The 22,563-nt window shown below is 40.7% G+C and overlaps 1 protein-coding gene across 1 annotated transcript; it reads left to right on the top strand.

Annotated features, from left to right (window-relative positions):
• The first annotated feature begins 1,766 nt into the window (after positions 1 to 1,766).
• Positions 1,767 to 17,258, top strand: LOC116521857 (vomeronasal type-2 receptor 26-like). The gene is made up of 6 exons (XM_032236507.1): positions 1,767 to 1,951; positions 6,683 to 6,968; positions 8,185 to 9,036; positions 10,293 to 10,520; positions 16,148 to 16,274; positions 16,360 to 17,258. Exons 1-6 carry the CDS (start codon positions 1,767 to 1,769, stop codon positions 17,256 to 17,258), a joined length of 2,577 nt encoding a protein of 858 aa, XP_032092398.1.
• Positions 17,259 to 22,563: the final 5,305 nt, after the last annotated feature.

Genomic DNA, 22,563 nt, shown 5'->3' with positions numbered 1-22,563 from the left:
GGGTGCCGCAGGGTTCGGTCCTGTCCCCCCTCCTATTTAACATCTACATGAAGCCACTGGGTGAGATCATACGCCAGCATGGGATTAAGTATCACCAATATGCAGACGATACGCAGCTGTATCTGTCTGCCCCGTGCCAACTCAGCGAAGCAGTAGAAGTGATGTGCCAGTGCCTGGAGGCTGTTAGAGTCTGGATGGGAGCAAACAAGTTGGCACTCAATCCAGACAAGACCGAGTGGCTTCTGATGTTCCCTCACAAAGATTGTCCAACTGTTCCATCTCTCAAGCTGGGGGGTGAAATTATATGCCCCTCAGAGAGGGTTCGCAATTTGGGAGTCCTCCTGGACCCACAGCTGACTCTAGAACACCATCTGTCGGCTGTGACCGGGGGGACCTTTGCCCAGGTTCGCCTGGTGCACCAATTGCGACCCTACCTGGATCGGGAGGCCCTTCAGACAGTCACTCACGCCTTTGTGACCTCAAGACTGGATTATTGTAATGTGCTCTATATGGGGCTGCCCTTGAAGAGTGTTCGAAGACTCCAATTAGTCCAGAATGCAGCCGTGCGAGCGATTGTAGGTGCACCAAGGTACCTATCCTCCGCGAGCCGCACTGGCTACCTATTAGTCTCCGAATCCGCTTCAAGGTGCTGGTCGCTACCTATAAAGCCCTACATGGCATCGGACCTGGGTACCTGAGAGACCGCCTCCTGCCGATTACCTCTCTCAGACCAATTAGATCGCACAGGTTGGGTCTCCTCCGGATTCCATCTGCCAGCCAATGTCGGCTGGCGACTCCCCGGGGGAGAGCCTTCTCTGTTGCAGCTCCAGCCCTCTGGAATGAGCTCCCTGTTGAGATCCGGATCCTTACTACCCTCCCGGCCTTCCGCAAAGCCACCAAGTCCTGGCTGTTCCAGCAGGCTGGGGGGAGCTGAGAAGCATCTACCACCATAGAAATTGTGAATGTTGTGGTTTTGTTTTTAATATGTTGTCTTTGTCTTGTTCCCCCCTTTCCCTTGTCTTTTGTGAGCCGCCCAGAGTCCTCCGGGAGTGGGCAGCATACAAGACAAATAAATAATAATAATAATAATAATAATAATAATAATAATAATAATAATAATAGAGTAAAGTAGAAACGGGTGGGATGGAATGGGATAGGGTTGGCTTGGGTTGGGTGGGGTGGGAGAGAATGGAATGGAATGGAATGGAATGGAATGGAATAGAATAGAATAGAATAGAATAGAATAGAATAGAATAGAATAGAATAGAATAGAATAGAATAGAATAGAATAGAATAGAATAGAATGTATCTATATAGCAATGCCTATATAGATATACTCATTAGATACAATATTTACATCTATGCCTTCATTTATGTAAACAATGATTTTATTTTTGTCTTGCGACTCAAGCCTTCCTACCTCGAGGCCCTTACATGTTTTGAAGATGTTCCCATATGTGATTGTCTCATTAGCATTATGAAATTAGCCAGTTTGTCTCCTCCAGATCCTATGGGATACAATGGAAACAGGAGGAACTGACTCTATTTATCATCCCCATGATATTCCATCCCATGGCTCACAGCCCTAAAGCTCTGTGAGTTGATTTGACAGTATGTTGCACCCTCTATTTGTGTCTGAGAAGCATCTCAAGAAGAGAGGTCGGTCTGATGTACTTCAAAGATCTTCTGGCCGACAGAGGCATCTGTACACAGAAAGAAGACACTCATGGAAGATGTTAGTTTTCATGGAGTTGCTCTTAATAGTAATGCCTCAAGTTGTGTGCAAGCATCCTAGCCTTCAATGTGACCTTCGGGAGCCTGTTCCTATTCGTCATACGTATCACCAGCTTGGAGATATCAACATCGCTGGGATTATGTCTGCACTGTTTACATTTTCTGATCCCATTGATTTCAGCCAACATCCTTCTCAGGCACTTCAGGATACATCTGTGTAAGTACATCATTAATTTATTAACAAATTTTAGACCGTGATGCTAAATCACATAATACTTGAAATGTTTTCCTCTCATGAGAAAGGCTCCGGAAAGGAGTAGCAATAGCAATAGCAATAGCAATAGCAATAGCAATAGCAATAGCAATAGCAGTTAGACTTATATACTGCTTCATAGCACTTTCAGCCCTCTCTAAGCGGTTTACAGAGTCAGCATATTGCCCCCAACAACAATCCGGGTCCTCATTTTACCCACCTCGGAAGGATGGAAGGCTGAGTCAACCCTGAGCTGGTGAGATTTGAACAGCCGAACTGCAGAACTGCAGTCAGCTGAAATAGCCTGCAGTGCTGCATTTAACCACTGCGCCACCTCGGCTCTATCTTAAAAGAGATGCCTAAGTTTATTTATTTGAAGTTAAATTTCAACACCCACATAAAGTTTAAAGTGAGAGAAAAATTCCAATTAGAACCAACCATAACTAAACATCTATAACAGTGGTTCTCAACCTTCCCAATGCCGTAACCCTTTAATACAGTTCCTCATGTTGTGGTGACCCCCAACCATAAAATTGGTGTTAATTAAGAGCCAAGGTGGCGCAGTGGTTAAATGCAGCACTGCAGGCTACTGCTAGATCAGCAGGTCAGCGGTTCAAATCTCACCGGCTCAGGGTTGACTCAGCCTTCCATCCTTCCGAGGTGGGTAAAATGAGGACCCAGATTGTTGGGGGCAATATGCTGACTCTCTGTAAACCGCTTAGAGAGGCCTGAAAGGCCTATGAAGCGGTATATAAGTCTACTGCTATTGCTATTGCTATTGGTGTCTCGGTTCCTAAGACCATCGAAAATATATGTTTTATGATGGTCTTAGGCGACCCCTATGAAAGCACCATTCAAACCCCCAAAGGGATCTCGACCTACAGGTATAACTACATCTATCTGATAACTATAACTATCGCTTCATTTATGAGGATGTAACTATCACTAAGATTGTGGGGAGGCTTATTTCCCTTGATAACTTTTTCATTTGAGATTTCTATTAGCAAAATTCAGGAAGTTCCTTCTGAATATAAGCCAGTATACTACTATTTTGTAAAATAAATAGCTTCCACTTCCTGGAGGTGTGTGTGTGTGTGTGTTGCATGCATGTGTGCACACTAGTATTTTGCCTTGCATTTTCCAGCATCTGGGCTAAATAATAAAGATGGGTGCATCAGTAGAAGGAACAAGAACAGGAAAGAGTAGATCCTAATCCCATTATAAGGGACATGGTGGCTCAGTGGCTAAGACACTGAGGTTTTTGGTCACAGAGGTTGGCAGTTCAGTGGTTCGAATCCCTAGCACCTTGTAATGGAGTGAGCCTCCCATTACTTGCCCCAGCCTCTGCCAACCTGGCAGTTCGAAAACATGTAAAAATGCAAGTAGAGAAATAGGGACCACCTTGGTGGGAAGGTTATAGTGTTCTGTGCACTTTTGGCATTTACTCATGCCAGCCAAAGGAGCACGGAATTGTCGTCAGAGAGTGCTGGCTCTTCGGCTTAGAAATGGAGATGATCACTGCCCCCCCCACCCGAGTCAGGAAGGACTAGCACGTATGTGCGAGGAGAACTGTTATCTTTAATCCTGTTATATAGGGTTTTAGTCAGATCCCATTTGGAATGGTATATCCAGTTCTGGACACCTCACTATAAAAAAAGATATTGATAAGATTGAGTCATTCCAGAGATGAGTAACAGAAATGATGCAGGGTCTGAGGGATAAAACATACCGGGGTAGTTTGGAGGTACTGAATAAGTACAACCTGAAGGACAGAGGGCTTATGTGGGGGCATAATGGAACCCTTTAAATTGATTAAGGGTGTGAATAAATATATAAATATAAATATATATTTAATTTTACACATGTCAGCAGCTGCTGGAATTGTGTTTGCACAACAGTGGAAAAACAGAGATATGTAAATGAAGAAATATTACAATGTGCAGGAATAAATAAATTGACAATTAAAATCAAGAAGGCTTTGAATACTTTTTCATGTGGGATTGTTTTTAGCAATTGCCAACTAACGGAAACAGAAATTAGAAATCCAAAAGTATGAAAGAAAACACCAATTATGTAAGGAAAAGTCCCTAAAATGTATAAGGAAATATTACTAGATCATTATTAATGCATAGTGGTGGGTTTCAAAAAATTTTGGAACCTCTTCTGTAGGTGTGGCCTGCTTTCCGGGTCCACTGGTGGAACCTTTTCTAACCGGTTCGGTAGATTTGACGAACCGGTTCTACCAAATAGGTGCGAACTGGTAGGAACCCACCTCTATTCAGGAGGCCAAAGAAAAAGGATGGTTTGGTTTGCCCAATTGGGAATTATATTACCAAGTGGCAGCAACCACAAAGGTCAAAAAATGGATAACCAAATGATTATTAACATTAGAGGGTCACAACATTCAAGCAGGATGGCATGCATTCCTCTGGTATGAAAGACATAAGGCACACCAATACTTCCAAAGACATTATATAAGACGGGCTCTATTGGAGATATAGAACAAAATAAAAAAGCTAACTATAGAGAAATCTCTACCCTAGAAGCAGTGGTATATCTAAATCTTATAAACTGGGGGGAAATTGTAACATATAAAGATATATTAGATTATCAGGGAGGATTAAAATCAAAATTGCAACTCAAAGAACAAGGACTGGAATTAGAATGCTGGTCATGCTTACAAATTCAGCCAAGTTATACGAAAGATATGAGAACATGGGGCATTAATAGGATTTTTAACGGCATTAGATAAACTTTGATTAGGGACAGAGGAGAAAATGATCAAAGCAATGTATAATTTTTTACTAGAATGCAAAATGGAGGAACAGCATGTTAAAGGACAATATCAAATTGGAAAAATGGGAAAAAATTGTGGGATAAGAACAGGAAACTAATTTTGGCCACATAGTGCAAAGAGTACTTATATAAAATATTCTATAGGTGGAGCCTACTTCCAGCTAGGCTAGCCAAAATGTATAAAAATGTATCACTGAAATGCAGGAAATGCAACCAAACACTGGGTACCTACTACCACATGTGGTGGTCATGTAGGAAAGCCAAAAAATGTGGACTGGACAGAGAATTGAACTCAAACCAGAAACATTCCTATTAGGATTATTTAAAGAGGATTAAAGCAAAGGATTAACACATTTAACATTACATATCCTAACAGCAGCAAGAATAGCCCAACAATGGAAGAGTGGAAACATACCTAAAGAAAGAGAAATAATAAACAAAATATTTGATTGTGTTGAATGTGATAGACTGACGCTAGAATTGAAAAATAAAGGAGAGGCAGAGTACTATGAGATTTGGGATCGATTTTATCAGTGATTGGATTTAAGGAAGGGAAGTCGGGACGAATAAGCACAAAGATGCATAGATTGAAACATATGGCAATATAGGTAGTGTATTACAATTGTAATTGCAATCATGTAGAAGAGTTAAGTATGTGTATCTAATCAGTAAGTAGCAATGTGTATTGAATTCTCATTGCTTGTATGTATTGAAAAGATTTGTGCTATTTGTTATATGTCAGAGACACCACCAAAATGACTTCACTATGTCCAACATTTTCTTTTTTAACAATATAATTTTTTAAAAAATAAAAGGATTGCAGATGCTAAGGTATAAGACAAACATTTCTTTTTTTTATTAGCAGATTTTTTTTATTATTTTTTCCCTTCTATAACACCTAACAGTCATTACATCAACATTGCTATGTCATCATACCCATACATGTATGTAATATTTCGCTTCTATATTTACACACCTTTATACACAGTTCTATATATATATTTATATATAGTTTTTTGGCTTAATTAATTTTATTCTTGTTTTGCAGTCATTTGTACCAATTGTTCCAAATTTCATAATATTCCGACTCTTCTTTATCTTTTAATTTCAGTGTTAATTTGTCCATCTCTGCACAATCCAAGGTTTTTTTAATCACTAATTCATCCGAGGGGGTATTATTTTGTTTCCAGCATTGGGCAAATGCTATTCTAGCTGTGGTCAGCAGATGTGTTAATATGTACTTAATTTTCTTTGTATATTTCCCTTTGATTATTCCCAGTAGAAAGATTTCAGGTTTGTATTTTATCTGTTCTCCTGTAATTTCTTGCACCCATTCCAAATTTTTGTCCAATATTTTTGTGTTTCCGGGCAGGTCCACCATATGAGATAATAAGTTCCTTATACTTTTTTACACTTCCAGCAGGTTGGCTTCATGTTTGGGTACATTTTAGCCAATCTTGTTGGTGATAGATGCCAATGATAAAACATATTTTCTTTAAGTGCTGTTGATTGTGTTAGTTTATAATTTGTGTTCCAAATTCTTTCCCAATCCACTAGATCTATGTTGTAACCAAAGTTCTTGGCCCACGCTATCACGCAACCTTTAACTTTTTCTTCTTCTAATGTTACTTCTAATAAATATTTGTAAATTTTTGTTATGAATTTATTTTCCAGGCCAATTAAAATTTTATCTATTTGTTGTAATTCTGTTTATATTCCATATTCTTTTTTGTATCTCGATTGTATTTGGAGATAGCTTAATGTGAGAACTAGGAAAATATGGAGATGTAGCAGGGTTAAAGATTAATAGAGAAAAGACTAAAATGATCACTAAAAATTTGAAGGAAGAACAAAATAAATAATGCCCATTTCTTAATGTATTTTTTTTATTCATTACAGAATATTTTATCAGAATTACCAGCATGTGCTGGTGTTAGCGTTTACTATAAAAGAGATCAATAAGCATCGTCAGATCCTTCCCAATGTCACGCTGGGATTCCACATTTTTAACAGCCATTTCAGTCCAAGCTGGACTTACTTAGCCTCAATGCTTCTGCCTTTCACTCATGGCAAATTCATCCCTAACTACAAGTGTGGGGTCCCAAAACATTTGGCTGCCGTGATTGGGGGACCTGATATCTCTCTTCACATGGCATCTGTATTGTGCATCTACAAAGTTCCTCAGGTAAGATGTGCAGAAGATATACATTATTGCATTACCATATCTCTCCAGAGGTCAGTGTGCTCCTTTCTCTTAAAAAAGGGGGACAAGTTTCAGATTCCTAGATGTTATTTTTTGCTTGATAAAATAAACATAATAACATGAATGCTCACAACTTTGACCAGATATTGGGGATACTGGGCATAGAAAAACATTTCCCAATACCAAGTATTGAATTAAGAGTTGGAAGGGACCTTTGAGGTCTTCTATTCCAACTGCTGCTTAGGCAGGAAAACCTATACCACTACAGACAAATGGTTATCCGTTGTGGCCCAGCAGGTGCCGTTGGTGCTGCCGCCAGACTCCGACAACGAGGGGTCTTAGGAGTCGGCCCTTGAGGAGGTGGAGGACCCTGGACAGGGTGCTGACTCCGAGCAGGGTGAGGAGAGACTGGTTGGCCACCAGGGGGCGCTGGAGCCTTGGATCAGAGGGAGTGATCTGGAAAACATTTATGAGTTGTTTCAAGATGCACGCCGTTGAAGGGCTACTCGGCGACAAGAACAACTCCGTAATTATACGAGATGATTACGCTCAGCTGATGCTTATTAAGATCCTCTCCTGATTATAAAAGAGACTGCTTGTGCCACACCCTTTTGCAGACGTCAATGTTCACGTTAAGGACTAACCAGAAACAAACTTGGCAGGCTGCATTGCTGCCAGAGTTTGTGTGCATTGCTGCCAAGCTTTGTATGACTTGCTGCCAGAGTGCTTATCTCTTTGTTTATGTGGCTTGCAGCCAATGAGAGTCTTGACTGATTAAAAGAAACCTTTTTAGTTGCATGGGTTTTGGTTGTCGTTCCTGGACGGAGGAGGGGGGTCAGAACAGTTATCCAATCTCTTCTTTAAAACTTCCAGTTTTGGAGCATTTGCAACTTCTGGAGGCAAGTGGTTCCACTGATTAATTGTTCTAACTGTCAGGACATTTCTTCGTAGTTCTAGGTTGCTTCTCTCCTTGAACTTTAAAATGAAATTTCATTACATACAGCTCTCAAAGGGTCACCACCTCCAATATACACTACATAAACATGAAAAAATATGAATGAATAAATAAATAAATATGTATATACCCATATATATTATATGGCACAGAGAAACAATCCAGTCCAGTCTGGATGTATAAATGTACATGGCAAGAAAAATGTAGACCTTTCAATTTCCATATGTGTTTATCTTCCTTTAGTTGACCTATGGCTCTGCTCCAGACATGGAGAAAGAGACTCAAGCAGTTTTCTTCCAGCAAATGTTTCCAGATGAATCCCAGGAACATCAGGGCCTCATGGTTCTATTGAAGTATTTAAGATGGATCTGGGTTGGGATTCTTGTAGTAAAAGATGAGAAAGCAGAGAAATTTGTCCAGGAAGTGGTCCCTTCCTTTTCTTACTATGGCATCTGCACTGAGTTCATAGCAGAGTTACCAAACATAGATTTCTATAATGATTTTACTGAAGTTATAGATGAAGGACTGTGTGTATACCATGTTCTCATGAACAGCAGAGCCAATGTGATAATCGTGTATGGTAAAATTCAGACCATATCAGTTCTGAGAAGCTTCCTCCGGTTTTCAGAAGTGGAGGACATACCAAAGAAGCCAAAGATCTGGCTTATAAATGCTCAGACAGACTTCACCTCACTTTCCCTTCATAAATCTTGGGATGTCCATTTCCTACACGGGGCTTTATCCTTTGCAGTCCACACTAAAGAGGTCCAGGATTTCCAGGAATTTCTTCACAATCTAAGTCCAAATAATGACGATCATGATCATTTTCGGAAAGATTTCTGGGAACAGGCATTTGACTGTTTCTTCTCTAGTTCAAACACAGAGACATCTGAGGCAACTTGTACCGGACAGGAGAAGCTCGGGTCCCTTCCTACATCTGTGTTTGAAACATGCATCAGTGGCCAGAGTTACAATATTTACAACGCGGTCTATGCTGTTGCACATGCTTTGCAATCTCTGTATTTATCCAAATCCAGGGACGCAACAATAGTAAAAAAAGGAAGGAAACAGTTTCAAAATCAAATGTGGTGGCAGGTAAGGCTATAAGCAGAATAGTTCAGAAAAAATGATATCTGTATATCTGTGGAGATTCTCAGTCAACCAGGTCACGTTGTCCTAAAGCAGTGGTGATATTCAGCAGGTTTGCATCAGTTCACGAGAACCAGTTGTTAATTTTCTGAGCAGTTCGGCAAACCGACTTTTGGAAGAAATCTCCATCCAATTGCCTTTTGTTTTTCCCACCTTAAGGGGTTAAACCTGTCAGGAAGGCAGGAAGGAGACATTCTAGCATGCCTCTGTGTGTTTTTTCTAGACTAATCCTGCTTATCTTTATTGCCCTGCTTAAGTGATTTCAGAAACTGCCTTTTTACTTAAGCCTTCTTACATTGTAACAGCTACTAATGCCTCCGGCAGTACGCCCAAACCTTTTATAGCCTGAGCTACTTCTCTGGAGTTTTTTTTTTCCTTTGCTGGTACTTTTATTCCAGTGCTTGACTTTTTTAAAGGGGAAGGCTTGTTTTAACCACTGCTTTAGTGGTTCCTGACATTCTCCTTTTGCAGTGTATTTCTAATATGGCTGAATCCCCTCCCAGCCACACCTTGCATCCTCTGTCCTCAATTAAGGGTGAGAGGGGATTATCGCAGGCTCTTTCTTCCCTGGATCTGTAATCTTCTCTAAATGGAGTAATCTGGCTAGTCTTTGGCTTCTTTCTTGTTTGTTACAAAAAAAAGGCTTCGGGAGGTCTCCCCACCACTGATGGAAAAGCAATGAGGTAATATTTTTGGACACTTCTGCCTGGATGATCAAATTAAGCAATGCATTCAAAAATCTTTACTACCAATTCTGTGAGTGTGGCAGAAGAAGGTTACTGAAAAATCCCCATTCCTTCCCCACTCTCAAAAGTTCCGCTACTGGTTCTCCAGAACCTGTCAGGACTGGCTGAATACCACATTCTGGTGGGGCAGCTCCACCACCATTCCACTTCACTTCATGGCTGCAACACCATGAGTAACCAGATGGAATGGGCAGAGAGCCAGTTGTGCAAATAGGGCTTATTTGTGGATTGAGCTTATATTAGGCACACAGGTAGAAAACATGCTAGGGCTTATTTTTAGGACGTCTTATTTTCAGGAAAACATGGTGTTTGTTTGATGCTGCCCTACAACTAATTTTTTTAAGTTATAATATTTTCTTTGTTTAAATAAACATCCATATGTATGCTTTTGAATATATGAATTCCTTCTTTGTCCTTTTTTCTCTTTTTCTCTCTTTCACTGTCTCTGTATTTCAGGTTCATTCTTTTCTAAGAAGTGTCAGATTCAACAACAGCGTTGGAGAGAAAGTCTCCTTTGATGAAAATGGAGATTTCATTGGTGGATATGATATTATCAATTGGATCTCATTCCCAAACCAATCCTTTCTTAGGATCAAAGTCGGGATGATCGATCCCACAGCTCCAAAGGACAAATTCTTCAACATTTCTGTTGATTCCATCACATGGCCAGTAGGATTTAATCAGGTTAGCTGTTTAAATCTAGATTGATCTCCCTTCCTTTAAGTAGCATAAAAGTATCCTTATTGATGAAAATCATACAGCATTATCAGTGAACGAGCCTAAGAATAAACGTTCTAGGGAAGGAAAAAAAATCCGTAAGAATGATTACTTTTGTAATAGTTGACATAAAATATTGAACCCTTTATCTTGGCCCTCTGTTATTTATGTACAATAGTTTCATGGCTTCATTGTGAAAGCTACAATCCAGTGTAATAGATTTACACAGTCTGGTGACTTCAGGAAATTCAGAAGCTGAGAAAACTGTTCTTCTGTAACAAGGACAAAAATTGTCTTTGGAGGGTGATGATCAGTGGGGGGGGTTTCAAAATTTTTTACAACTTATTCTGTGGGTGTGGCCTGTTTTGTGGGAGTGGCTTGGCAGTCATATGACTGGGTGGGAATGACTTGGTGGTCATATGACTGGGTGGGAGTGGCTTGGCAGTCATGTGATGGGGTGGGCATGGCCAACTTGTAAAATGTGGTGAAACTCACTTAAGAACGCTCTTGCTTAACAATCAAAATGTTGGCCCAGGGGAAGAAGGCAGTGAGAAGACGGAGTTTCAGGCTATTCCTGAAATTCCTCTATACCGAAGGATTTTTGGACGGGTTTTTTGGACCCTAGCTGTCCCGGAGACGACAGTGAAAGGTGAGGGGAGACCCAGGACCTCAGAGACATTCGCAAAGTCTCGGGGGGGGGGTATTAACCCCTCGTGCCAATTCCTTTCTGGATTAGCTACGTGCTAACTGAAACTGCAGGTTGCCCCTAAGAATGGCAGAAGTGATGTCATCTGGTAAGCTGATTTTATTATTCAAGAGAGACTGTCCGCACTAAAAGCTTAAGCTAATTGAATCCAAAGAATAGAAGAATCTAGCGGCGAATTGGTTTTTTTTTAATGGATTTATGGCTGGTGGCTACTTTATTTCTTAAACGCCTCAAGGAACTCTTCGGCAGCCCTCCCCACTGACTCTTTCTAAGTGGATCGTAAAGTCAATTTTCTACTAATTAGCCCTTCACGATCTGACATTTTTATTACTTGGCTGTGTTTACGATCAGATAAGATTGCACAGTTTTCAGCGTGTTTCTATTTGCAATTTCTAACTGCGACACATCATGGCGCCTGAAAATACTTCTAAGGTTTCATTCCAGATTCTTTTTTCCACATGCCAAGAGCTTTTTGACTCTTTTCAGAGATTGGAAAGAAAATTGGATCATCTGATTTTAAAATATGAAGGAAAAACTGAGATCGTTGAATGTTTGAATGTTCCTGAAATACAAATGGAAAATGTGAGAAATGGCGTCTGGTCTATCTCAGAGGAAGAAAGGAGGGGGGGGAGCTATAAAGAAGATCCATTTAAAGAGACAGAGTGCAGGAGAAATGAAAACTCCACCCTTGAGAATTAAAGTCAACTTGAAAAGTTTTACAAGCCCGGGACAACATTATTATTTCATCACTGACATTCAGAGCCAAAAGGTGCGAAGATATCTTTGTTTGGACTTGCTTATAAAAACATTTGGTAAATTTATCCAACGAATGGCAATTGGTTTGAGAAAATTTTGCTATTGGAGGGACACAGGCTGACAGATGGAAGAATACAATTTAAAATTAGCTAAATCTGATTACTTTAACTTGTAATAGATATAGCTGAATAATAATTGATATTGATGGTAATGTATATAATGTGGAATTGGCTGATAGATTGAAGAATACAATTGAAAACTAGCTAAACCTAATTGCTCTTTTTGTAACAGATATACAGGGTGGGGCATAACCTTTTCCTAGGGGGTCACAGCAACACTTGTAATAACAACACAAATAATTCATACACCATTCGAAAGCCCATCAAAAACTGAGTTTATTGACACAATTTAATAGTCAGTATGACCACCATTAGCCCTTCGAACAGCATTCAAACGAGGTGGATAAGAACACAACAAATCTTCAAACAGTTCCGTTCGATTTTCCAGATTTTTCAACACAGTTTCCAAATTCATTCTCAAAGTTTCAACCGAATATCGATTTTGACCTTGCTCCTGAATCATCAGAGCTTCCACTTCATCCTTAATTATGGCCCCAATGTTCTCTGCCGGATTGAGATCTGGCGAATTTCCCGGCCAGACGTCATTGCCCCAAAATTCGACATTGTTTTCCTTTAACAATTGCTGAGTCGCATTTGCACGCATGCAAGGAGCTTTGTCATGAAGAAAGACAGCCTCACCAACCACCAAGACATTGTCTGGATCACTGAGAAATGGAATGACATTCTCCAATAAAATTTTCTCACGGAAATAACTGCCATCCCAGGATTCCCCTTTATCCTTCAAAACCCAATGCAGTTTCTTGGCTGTGAAAATGACGAAAATCCCGATGCAAGTCGGATTGCGAACGATTTGTCGATATCGTTCATGTTTGGCGATGTCATCGACGTCTTTAGCCCAAATTCGATCGTTCTGGAAATTCGGTTTTCAAATGGCATAAACGAAGAATTCGTCAGATGGCGCCAAATGAAGAAAATCTTCCTCGGTCCATTCAGACAACCAATTGCACAACCAAAGCCGATCTTGAACGTGTGTTTGAGTTTTCAATGGTTTGCAAATGACGTGGAATGGCTTCAAACCTTCTCGTTCTCGATATCGGCCGATTGTCCTTTGATCAACTCGTTTTCCACGAATTTGAAGGATTTCTTGGGCCACTTTTCGGTTTCCTTTTCGTTGTTTGCGACTGCCAGTTGCAATGATGACTTTGCTTTCTTGGGACAGTTGCAGAGGACGCCCTTCTCCAAATTTTGTGAAACATTCTTGGGCTGTTTTGTTCCAATTATCAGTAACCCAATCCGGATGACGTTTCAATTTGTTTGCAATCCATTTTCGATTGATAAACGTCGCTCCAGCATCGCGAGCCTCTCGAAAGGCAATGTATTTTATTCTGTCAATGATCCTTTGTTCTTCCGAATCGAATTTTCCAGCCATTCTTAAAGCAAATTTAACATTTAATAGCTCATTCAATTCAGTTTTTTATGGGCTTTAAAATGAGGTGTCGCGGAAGTTGTAAACTGCTGTCGATCTTGCTGTGACCCCCTAGGAAAAGGTTATGCCCCGCCCTGTAGCTGAATAATGGTTGATATTGATAGTAATGTATGTGATGTGGAGTCGATATGATAAATAACAATTCAATATGAGAAAACATTTTTGGATTATACATAAAGAGTATTAATTACAATAATTATCACTATTATAAAAACTAAATAAGATACATATAATCAAATGTTAATCAATACTGGGAAAATGCTGTGATATATGATATGATTAAATATTGTGGATATTCAGCTAAAATAGGATATGGGGATTTGATGTTGGTGGAGGATTTTATGGGTGAGTGGGTGAAATGTCAGCAAGTGTTATGGATTAGTTTTTTGGCATAGCTAAGGATGAAGGATGTTTAAATAACCTATAGGTAATTAAAACTGGAGGTATAATGATGTTAATATGGTAAACATTTGAGTTAAGATATTTGAATTAATATGAGTTAATGGAAGAGAAGCACCAAAGCATGTTGTAACCAGTTGATATACTTCTTCTTTTTTATAATAGATACCTGTGTTTTGTTTTTGTTCCTGCCTTGTCCTTTGTCGTTTTTGTCCTTTTTTGCTTTATTTTTTTTCTTTTTTGCCTTTTCTTTTTGATTTTTTCTTTTCCCACTGGTGTGGGCAGGTATTGTTCAAGATTATTACTTTTATTAATATCTTTAAATAATAATTACAGTCAAATGAAAATGGATATATGATAATGCTTGAGTTAATATGAGTTATGTGTGTTGACCGTGGAGGAGATGTACCAAAGCTTGTCTGTAATCGATTGATACAGATGTAAAGACTTGTTTTAATTAAAATTAAAAAAACATTTATTAAAAAAAATGTTGGCCCAGGAACTCTGGCATTGAAGTATGCAAGTCTTAAATCTGTCAAGTTACAAGACCCTTGCACCTCTAACCCTTTAGAAAAAAACCCAAACTTGTTCAAACTTGACAGCTTTATGACTTGTGGGCAACTCCCAGAATACCTCCTCCAGTCATGTTGGCTCAGGAACTCTAGCATTGAAGTGTGCAAGTCTTAAAGCTGTCATGCTACAAGACCCTTGCACCCCTAACCCTTTAGAAAAAACCTAGGAGTGTTCAAACCTGACAGCTTTAAGACTTGTGGACTTCAACTCCCAGAATTCCTCCTTCCCTCGCTCAGCTGCTATTGCCAGGTGCCACCAGGGCAAGTGAGGTTTTCGGAGGGACCTTCCCTCCCCCTCCAGAGAGCCCATTCCAGGACAGAGGAAGCAAGCTGGTTTGAATGATGGCTAGTGGGTGATTTAGTGGCCAGTGAGTGCTTTCTTCACTCATTCGAGCAGGCAGAGAAAGAAAAGAGGTGCGTGTAGCCAATGCAAAGGAGCCTGCTGCTTGTTCCTTCACACATTCAGGCAGTGGAGGTGGTTTCTCTCACGCCTTTGGAGAAAAAAAGAAGGCATGCAAAAAAGCAGCCCCACTGTCCGAATGTGTGAAGGAAGCAAGCGGCAAGCTCCTTTGCCCTCGGCTAAGCACACCTCCTTTCATTCTCTGCCTGCCTAAATGAGTGAAGGAGGCAGGCGGAGAATGAAAGAAGGTGCACGTAGCCAAGGGCAAAGGAGCCTGCCGCTTTCCTCCTTCACACATTCGGACAGTGGAGGTGCTTTCTCACATGCCTCCTTCACTGCCGCCTGCCCGTGTACAAACAAGGCCACCTCCTATCTCCCCTCTCAAGGGAGAGGGAAGGTCTCTCCCAAGATCTGCTTCCCTTACCTCGCGGCACAGTTCTGGGATGGTGGGAATGGGATATTCTGTTTTTCGCTGCTACAGGGGCGTAATTTCGACTCCTGCCTTCCTGCAACCTCCAGTCCAGCCCCGCACAATCTCCCCACTAACCCATTGACCTCGGAACACTCTGGTGGACAGTGTCTACTTCACTTCCTGTTGCCGGCTGCAGCTGCATCCGAGCAGATGCTGCGCTCCAGAGCAGCCACATGGCAGTAGCACATGGACTGCTGACCATCCCAGGGCCCGCCCGGTTTCTTCTGGAGGGGGCAAGCAGATGGGCAACATTCCCCCCCACCTCCCCAGCTGCCTGCAGCCTCAGAGCCTTGGCTGGGTGAGCAAAGGAAGTGGGTGGGCAGGGCAAGCATGGTGTGGATGGGCGGGGCAAGCAAGCAAGTGAGTGGTGACTGGGCAGGTGGGGGGAATGAGCAGGGGGTAGGCAGGCTAGGGGAGGGAGCATTTCGGTACGGGGCCTCCGGAAGATGGGGTACAGGAAGGCACGCTAAATTTCACCAACCGGTACATCCGTGCATACTTGCTGAAACTCACCCCTGGTGGCGATGATGGTTATAGAAACCCACAAATACCAATAAGGGTAGATGAATTGTTATTTCAGACCAATTACATCTAAAATGATATCATCACATTACTTCTCCTTATCAATCCATTTTTATGCAGTTGATTCCAAAGCAACAGTAGCTCTCCAAACACTTCCTTTTTCATCCGTATCTTAAAATATTCTTCTTCATCCACTGATAGGCATTGCCTTTATCTCTGTGCAATGAACCCTGTGAGACAGGATACAGCAAGGAGAAGATAGAAGGGAAGTCATTTTGCTGCTATGGTTGCCGTCTATGTCCAGAGGGGAAAATATCAAAGGAGAAGGGTAGGAAATTTCCAAATCTAATGGGATTAAACCATGAGGATAAAACACTGTCTATATCAATTCCAATCAATGTGTTCTTTTTTAGATGTGGATGACTGCTCTCCATGTCCAGAGGATCAATACCCAAATCCTGGCAAAAATATGTGCATTCCAAAGCGGATCACTTTTTTGTCCTATGAAGAACCTTTGGGGATCAGTCTGACTGTTCTTTCTCTTTCCTTTTCCTTAATGACAACTTTGGTCATCACAATCTTCATGAAACACAAAGACACTCCCATCGTCAAAGCCAACAACCGGAATCTCACCTACATTCTCCTGGTTTCCCTCCTCCTCTCTTTCCTTTGTGTCTTTCTATTTGTTGGGAGACCCAATACAATTGTGTGTCTCCTTCGACAGCCAGCTTTTGGGTTCATCTTTTCTGTGGCGGTTTCTTGTGTCTTGGCCAAAACCTTTGTTGTGGTTCTAGCATTCATGGCCACCAAACCTGGTTCCAGATTGAGGAAATGGGTGGGGGGAAGAATGGTCAGTTTCATTCTTCTTTCCTGCTCCCTTGTTCAAATGTGTATTTGTGCTGTGTGGCTGATAAAGTCCCCACCGTACCCAGATTTTGATGCACGCTCAGTTTCTGAAGAACTCATCCTGGAGTGCAATGAAGACTCGGTCATGTTCTACTGTGTTTTGGGTTTTATGGGCTTTCTTGCTCTGGTTAGCTTCTCTGCTGCTTTCCTAGCTAGAAAGTTACCTGACAGTTTCAATGAAGCCAAATTCATCACCTTCAGCATGTTGGTCTTCTGCAGTGTTTGGCTGTGTTTTATCCCAACCTATCTAAGCACAAGAGGAAAATATACATTGGCTGTGGAGATCTTCTCCATGATCTCCTCCAGTGCTGGCTTATTGGTGTGCATCTTCCTTCCCAAGTGTTTTATCATTGTGATGAGACCTGAACTGAACGATAAACATCAACTCATGAAGAGAAAGTTTTAACGAATATTTCCATTTGCCTGATATCCTTTATATGTAAATATTGGAGATCTTCCCCACTGGCACATTTAAGCAGGAGAACAATGTGCAATAAAGAAGATTGGCCTTTTATAATGCTCTGTGCCTGAGATTTAACATAGATCAGACCTTTCTTTCCTTCTGGAAGGCTATTATAAATGGGGACCATAAAAGCATATGGATAAATTGATGTATGTACATATTTCATGTATGATAGACAGCTCTGACTAAATATATTGATTAAACAGAAATTGTAATTTTGTCTTCACTGGTCATCTTAATCCATATGCACACTAGAATGTGAAAAATAAGTGGTGTTAAATACAAACAAGCTTTTCATTTAAAAGTCTAGGGCTTATGGATTGTTTGTGAAGCAAGCAAACACCTGGTAGTGAAGCAAGCAAACACCTGGTAGTTTTCTAATGTACATCATGTATAGGTCTTATCTATAAAGAAAAAGGGCTAATTCAAAAGTTTGGGGGGGGGAGATTGGCAATGCCTGGGGATTTCTGAGAATTTCTCCTCTGTGTTAGAGTCACCAAAATAACCAAGATGATATAAGGTCTCCTGCTGGAGCAGGAAGTTTCTACTAGATGACCTCTGAGGTCCCTTCCAGCCCTGGATTGCTGTTCTATTTCAAAGCATCCTCTGAAGCTGTGTATAGTGCCAGGTTTGGGGTCCTTCATTCCTCTCCTTTTTCTCTCTCTCCTTCCATCCCTCTATCCATCCATCCATATCTCGCTTACTTTCCTGTCTCTCTTTCTCCATTCCCTCTTTCTCCCTTCACTTCCCTCCCTCCATCCCTTTCTTTCTTTCTTTCTTTCTTTCTTTCTTTCTTTCTCTCTCTTTTTTCTCCCTTCCCTCTCTCCCTTCCCTCCCTCTTTCTTTCTCCCTTCCCTCCCACACTCCTTCTCCTTCCTTCCATCCTTCCTTTCTCCCTTTCTCTCTTCCTGTGAAGAACCCCAGAAGATCTTTGGTAGGAGGAAGAAAACCAGATGTTTTGAAACTGAGAACATGCTCATGGATCATCTGGCATTCTTAGAGCTCCACTATTGATTAGCTTGGCCTGAGCAAGGATAGCTAGCAGAGATCCATGACAGAGGTCTTCCAACTTGGCAACTTTAAGACTTCTGGACTTCAACTCCCAGAATTCCCCAGCCAGCAGAGCTGAATTCTGAGAGTTCAAGTCCACAAGTCTTAAAGTTGCCAAGTTTGAACACCTCTGCTCCATGCAATTGGGGATCCCCAAATGGTGTGGACTTCTTTCTTTCTTTCTGTCTTTCTTTCTTTCTTTCTTTCTTTCTTTCTTCCTTCCTTCCTTTCTTGAAGGTCCCCCCTGCAGCCTGTTTTTTCCCCTAGGTGGCTGAGGGAAGGGTTGTTAGCCCCCTCCCATGCCCTCCTTTCAGCTTAGCAGGCCTCAAGTGTTTTATCATTGTGATGAAACCTGAACTGAATGATAAACATCAACTCATGAAGAGAAAGTTTTAACAAATCTTTCCATTTGCCTGATATCCTTTATATGTAAATATTGGAGATTTTCCCCTCCGGCATATTTAAACCAGACAACAATTAATGGATCTGTGGAGGCTTTTGTCACAAATGGAATCAGAAAGCAGACAAGGCCTTGGACAGGATCACACCTGTATGCCTTTTTCTGGTCCATCGGTCCTGAAATTCCCCTTGGGTACAGAGAAGATAAGGGTACTAAAAAGGAACAACAGATGGTAGTGTGTCTCTGGAGGAAAACCAAGAAAGATGTTAAATGGTTGCACTGGGTGAGATTATCCAACACCGTGAAATGCTATATCCTCAGCTTCTTCGGTTCTAGCCACTTAGTTTTGACTGATTTTTAATAATATCTGTTTCATAAGCTCCATCTAGTTGGTTTTGTTGACAGCACATTAAACAATGATGCGAAGTTTTTATGATATGTGCCTTAAGAATATTTGCAATGCCAGTAATGCACAGGAAAATTCCTTTCTCGAAGAAGAAATATCATATAGTTTACTGATGGGTTCAACTAATAAGAATACTAATTTTACTACAACAATTGGTACATGCATACATCTGAACCTAACTGTGTGGTTTAATTTTGTATGTATTCATTTATTTTATCATGTTTATGAGGTGTATTATGAAGGTGGACACCTTTTAAGATCTGTATGCAACAAAATTTCATTTTAATGTGTGGGAAGTTATCATCCAGCCCTCTCCCAGAAAAATGAAATATCCTAGGAAATATTGAAAAGGCAGAATATTTCTCTGGATGTGAAAAGAAAGAAACATGCTTTAAAGGACAGAATAGTTGCCTGTAGCTTCCTGCCCATCCACACTTTGTCAATAGGCCATTGAGAAGGCCAGGCTAGCCCACTTTACATAATAAAGCCTTCCCCACTACAGCTGCAGGGGGAAGGGATATTACTCAACTCTCCACATGGCATCTGAGAACTCATACCTGGATTCAAAACAGCCTAGAGAGTAGCCCCCTGCATGGCACCATGGGAGTCTGACAACCAATCAGAATACATTTCTTACACAGGAACAGGAAACAGAGAGGTGGGACTAAACAGGGTATAAAAAGCCTAGCAAGCCCCTTCCTCAGCCCTTCTCTTCTTCTTCGTCAACATTGAAACATGTGATCACCTTTTCTGTTCAGAGCTCAAGCCATGTGGCCCTGTCCAACAATAAACCATCTTTCCAAGCAGCCTCCATGTCTCCAGTGTCTTCTTCCCCACTTGGAGCTGAACCCAGAAGGACATTTCTTTCAACAAATGTATGCTGATTAGTCCACATTTAAAGTGACAATAAAGTTATTACTCTTCTATTCTACTGTGGTATGGTAGTTTATCTCATGCTTTCTTGCATCTCTGTGGTATGTTCTGTGGTTTTAAATGCTATTTCTAAGGCCGCAAAGATGTCTAGTTGGTTAACATCATCTCTGTTATCATTTAGTTAAAACAAAACAGAGAAGCAGAATTGCCAAGAATAAATATTTCTTTGTTGATTTGTTTGTGTATTAAATTTGTTTGCCACCCAAGGGTTGATTAGTAGGGAACTTACTCACCCTATTCCAGCTTCTCAAAGAGTTAAATAAAACTGCATTCTGACTCCCATTTACTTAATTTTTAAAATAATAATATTGCTTACCAAAGCTGAGTTTTTTTCTCTTTTCTGTAGCTAGTAAACCAATCCCAACTCTGATATATGCTTACTAAACTGTTGTTTGTCTGGTTCCCAAATCAATCCTTGTAAAGTAACAGCCTACTGCATCATACTGACATAATAAATTTCTACTGCTATTTAAATGGTGTGCGGTTGTCAAATTTCTACTGCTTTTTAAATGCGGTTGTCATCATCGCGCTTTTGTCATTGCGATTTTATCATCGCGAATTTGTTGGCGCTTTTTTGATGTCACATTTTAATTGGTGCTATTTGGTTGGCGCGCAAATGTCTATCGCGCATTTGTCGGGTCGCGCATCATAGGCCAATCTGAAACAGTAAAATTCAACCACAAGAAAACCAAGTAGTGTAATAAGCATCCACATTTCGGAAGAATGGATGAAAAAATAAATAAACAAATAGAATCCAATGCAATACAATGCAATGCAAAACATTGCTGAGTAGAGATTAATGTAGGATAGTGCAGTAGAAGGGGAGATTAGATTAGATTAGATTAGATCAGTGATGGCTCCCCTTTTTCTAAAGGTGTGCCAATATTGTGGGTATCTGTGTGTGTGTGTGTGCTGTTGCACTTGCACACGTGCCCAGACCCACAATGGAATGTGCCCTTTCCACCTATGCATGCATGCATGACCCACCCACATGTGTGCATGGCCCCACCCATGCGGGGGGAAGTTTTTGACTTCCCTAGGCTCCTACAGAAGTTTATTTTTTTATTTTTTTATTCTCTTCCATAACATTTTAAGTATACATTCACATAATTGTTATTCTTCTTTACATTTATCATTCTTAAATGTATATATTTTATTTAATGTTATAATGTACAGTTTGGGTTGCTTTATTTACCATCCCTGTTAGGGGAATCTCCGTTGGGAGACAGAAAGTAGCGCAACGGAATGTACAGCTAGAGAGAAAGAACGTTGCTAGTAGAAAAAACACACGAATAGAGTCTCAGACACAAGTAGCTTTACTACTACTAATAGCTTCACAAGCAGTGATAGTAGATATTTAGCAATAGCAATAGCAGTAGACTTATATACCGCTTCATAGGCCTTTCAGGCCTCTCTAAGCGGTTTACAGAGAGTCAGCATATTGCCCCCAACAACAATCTGGGTCCTCATTTTACCCACCTCGGAAGGATGGAAGGCTGAGTCAACCCTGAGCCGGTGAGATTTGAACCGCTGACCTGCTGATCTAGCAGTAGCCTGCAGTGCTGCATTTAACCACTGCGCCACCTTGGCTCTTGTGTTTGTCCAAACACAATTCAAAAAACAAACAATTGCTTACAGTCGCAGTTCACATTCCAGTCATCAAGCGAGCAAGTAGTTATCAAGCATAGGACAAGCAGAGAGAGAGAGAGTGAGCTTTCCTGACTCCCTCTTATTGCAAAGTTAATTACAGCTGATAAGTACATTCACCCATTTAAAGCAACATCGACCATTTGTTATTGTATACCATGGGTCATCAACCTGGTCCCTACCACCCACTAGTGGGCGTTTCAGGAATCCAGGTGGGCGGTAGGGACTTTGGAGGTTAAAGCGAGGGGGCAGGCGCGAGCGCACACATCAATAAACCAATGTGCGCTTGCACGCAAACAAGCAAACACGTGGTAAGAGGAAGGGGAGGAGTGGAAACAGATAGCAGGGACAGGCAGAAGTGGAGCAGAGCAGTTGCAAAATAGGCAAAAGAAAAGTTATAGGCAGGAGAGAATTGTTGTTGGCTAATAATAATAAGTGGGCTAACTAGCTCAGCCTTACTTTTGTACGTTGCCCTAAGGAAGGTTAAAAAAAAAGGAGATAAAAAGGAAAAGATAAAAAAAATAACAAAAAAAGGGAAGAAAAATAGAGAAAAGGGGATAAAATAAAGGAGGAGAGTAAGCATTGTTTAGTCTGGCTCATAAATTAAGTTTTGTTATCTTATAAAATAAAAAAAAGAAATAAGTAAAGGAAGAAGGAGAAAATAAAAAAGGGAAAAAGAGATCCTTGATATAGTGAAATACAACAAGAAAGGTAAAGAAGAAGAAGGCAGGAAAAGGATTTTTTTTATGGTGACACTTAATAAAAATTGGCACCTAATACAGCATTGTTTTTGGTGTTTGTAATAAAAGGAA

This window comes from Thamnophis elegans, chromosome Z, assembly GCF_009769535.1.
Source record: "Thamnophis elegans isolate rThaEle1 chromosome Z, rThaEle1.pri, whole genome shotgun sequence".
NCBI classification, from domain to species: Eukaryota; Metazoa; Chordata; class Lepidosauria; order Squamata; family Colubridae; genus Thamnophis; species Thamnophis elegans.
Note: the sequence above shows the minus strand (reverse complement) of the source record. Positions and strands in the feature narration are given on the sequence as shown.